At 56.1% G+C, this 1817-nt stretch overlaps 1 protein-coding gene across 1 annotated transcript in view; it reads left to right on the forward strand.

Moving 5' to 3' along the window:
• DUSP15 (dual specificity phosphatase 15) overlaps positions 1–1817 on the forward strand; it is a gene marked incomplete at its 5' end in the record, with an annotated part of 5297 nt that overhangs the window by 1557 nt on the left and 1923 nt on the right. Inside the window, one exon of the mRNA XM_009575730.1 lies at positions 1405–1487. Within this exon, the coding sequence (XP_009574025.1) occupies positions 1405–1487 (83 nt within the window). The remainder of the gene's footprint in view (positions 1–1404; positions 1488–1817) is intronic.

A 1817-nucleotide genomic window follows, 5' to 3' on the forward strand; every position in this document is an offset into this window, starting at 1 on the left:
AAGTGCTGAGAAAGTTTAAAACCACTGGTGTGAATTGCTAAGAAAATGTCATTGGAGCCTGAGAGGCAGCCCAGGCCAGGGCAGCCCTGTGCTCCCTGCACCCCATGGAGCGCCTTGGGGTGGACTGGGGGGAGGCTGCAGCTTGTTGGGAGCAGAGGGGCAAGAGCAAGGGTTTGTCACGGGAGTTCTTGCGAGTAACCACTGACATGGGGTCTTAGTCTGATGCCACCCAAGCATCGCTCTACCGAGCAATCCAGGGTGACGACAGAGACTTCGGGCCTGCTACGTTAAGCTCTGACTGCTCACAGAGACATTTTCTCCAACTGAAAGTTTTTCCAGCAACTGTAAGCCTTGATGCCGGTGTCACTAACTGCTGTCACTCTGCGTGCCCGAGGCGGGTGGGAAGGTGGCGGGTGCTGTGCAAGTCCCCACGAGGGTCCCCACCTCCCTCCCCACACACACACGGCACGGCTCACCCGCGGAGCATCTCTCTCAAGACTCACTCCTATTAAAATTCACATCATGCTGTTAGCACATCGTGGTCTGGATTCCCAAGCCAAGGTTTTACACCACGTGAACGTTTAGAAACCCATAGCGAAAATGTTAGTCCTCCTCCCTGGCAGCTCGTGCAGCATCCAGTGGTTGTGGCATGAAAGGGAGATGGCTACGAAGCTGCTCAGCCAGCAAGACGAAGCATGCTCCCCTCCCAGCGTAACAACCGCTGTGCTGGACCAGTGACCAGGATCACAGCCAGGGATGCTGAAGCATTAGTGAGAAGCAGGTCATTGCCCCAGGCAGCTGAGGATACCCCATTTCTGTGCATGCAACCGCAGAGAGGATACACACAGAGTGCTGCAAGTCGCTGTTCAGGTGTTTTCCGCAGATCCCTCAAGCGCTAAAGAGGAGCTCAGGCAGAGTGAGCCAAACTCAGGGTTGACAGGAATTGCTGCAGCTCCATTTCCGTAGTTCACAAGATAAAGCAGATCCCTCAGGCTGCAGCAAGCCCCGTTGCTATGTGCATGTTTGCACAGGGCAGGCGCAGGCAGAGCGTGCATCTCTTCCCCAAGCTGGGGACACGTACGGGCAGGTGGGAAGCTGGCCGCTTGCGAAGGAGAGGGTTTTTCCATGTGGGTGTGAATGCTCACCCCAGCATGAGCAGCAAGGTCGAGTGCCTTCACAGGGAGGAGGTCTCTGCATTGGTATCACAGGGTTTGTGTTCCAGATTTCCAGGGTGCGTTTGCATATTTGCGCGTGCCTGTGCCGCTGCATGCAGGGGGTGTTATGCAGCCGATCCTCTGGAGCAAGGCTTTGCGTGCTGTCTGTCTGCAGGAGCATGGCAGATGCGCCTGTGGGAAGAGAAGGGTAAGAAACGAATACATGCTAATATCTAGTTTTATCCTTTAGATGCCAAAGACCTGGAGCAGCTAAACCGGAACAAGATCACCCACATCATTTCGATCCATGAATCTCCCCAGCCCTTGCTGCAGGTAGGGTCCCACGCCCGACACCACCGTGTAGGTCTCTGCAGCTCCTTCCATGCTGCAGCATCTTTCTTCCCTCTCTGAGCATCCCACAGCACATACGCCTCTCCCCGGTCCCAGAGGAGCTGGGCGACCTGGAGCAGCTAAACCGGAACAAGATCACCCACATCATTTCGATCCATGAATCTCCCCAGCCCTTGCTGCAGGTAGGGTCCCACGCCCGACACCACCGTGTAGGTCTCTGCAGCTCCTTCCATGCTGCAGCATCTTTCTTCCCTCTCTGAGCATCCCACAGCACATACGCCTCTCCCCGGTCCCAGAGGAGCTGGGCTGGGC

This window comes from Fulmarus glacialis, unplaced genomic scaffold (assembly GCF_000690835.1).
Source record: "Fulmarus glacialis isolate BGI_N327 unplaced genomic scaffold, ASM69083v1 scaffold22314, whole genome shotgun sequence".
NCBI lineage: Eukaryota > Metazoa > Chordata > Aves > Procellariiformes > Procellariidae > Fulmarus > Fulmarus glacialis.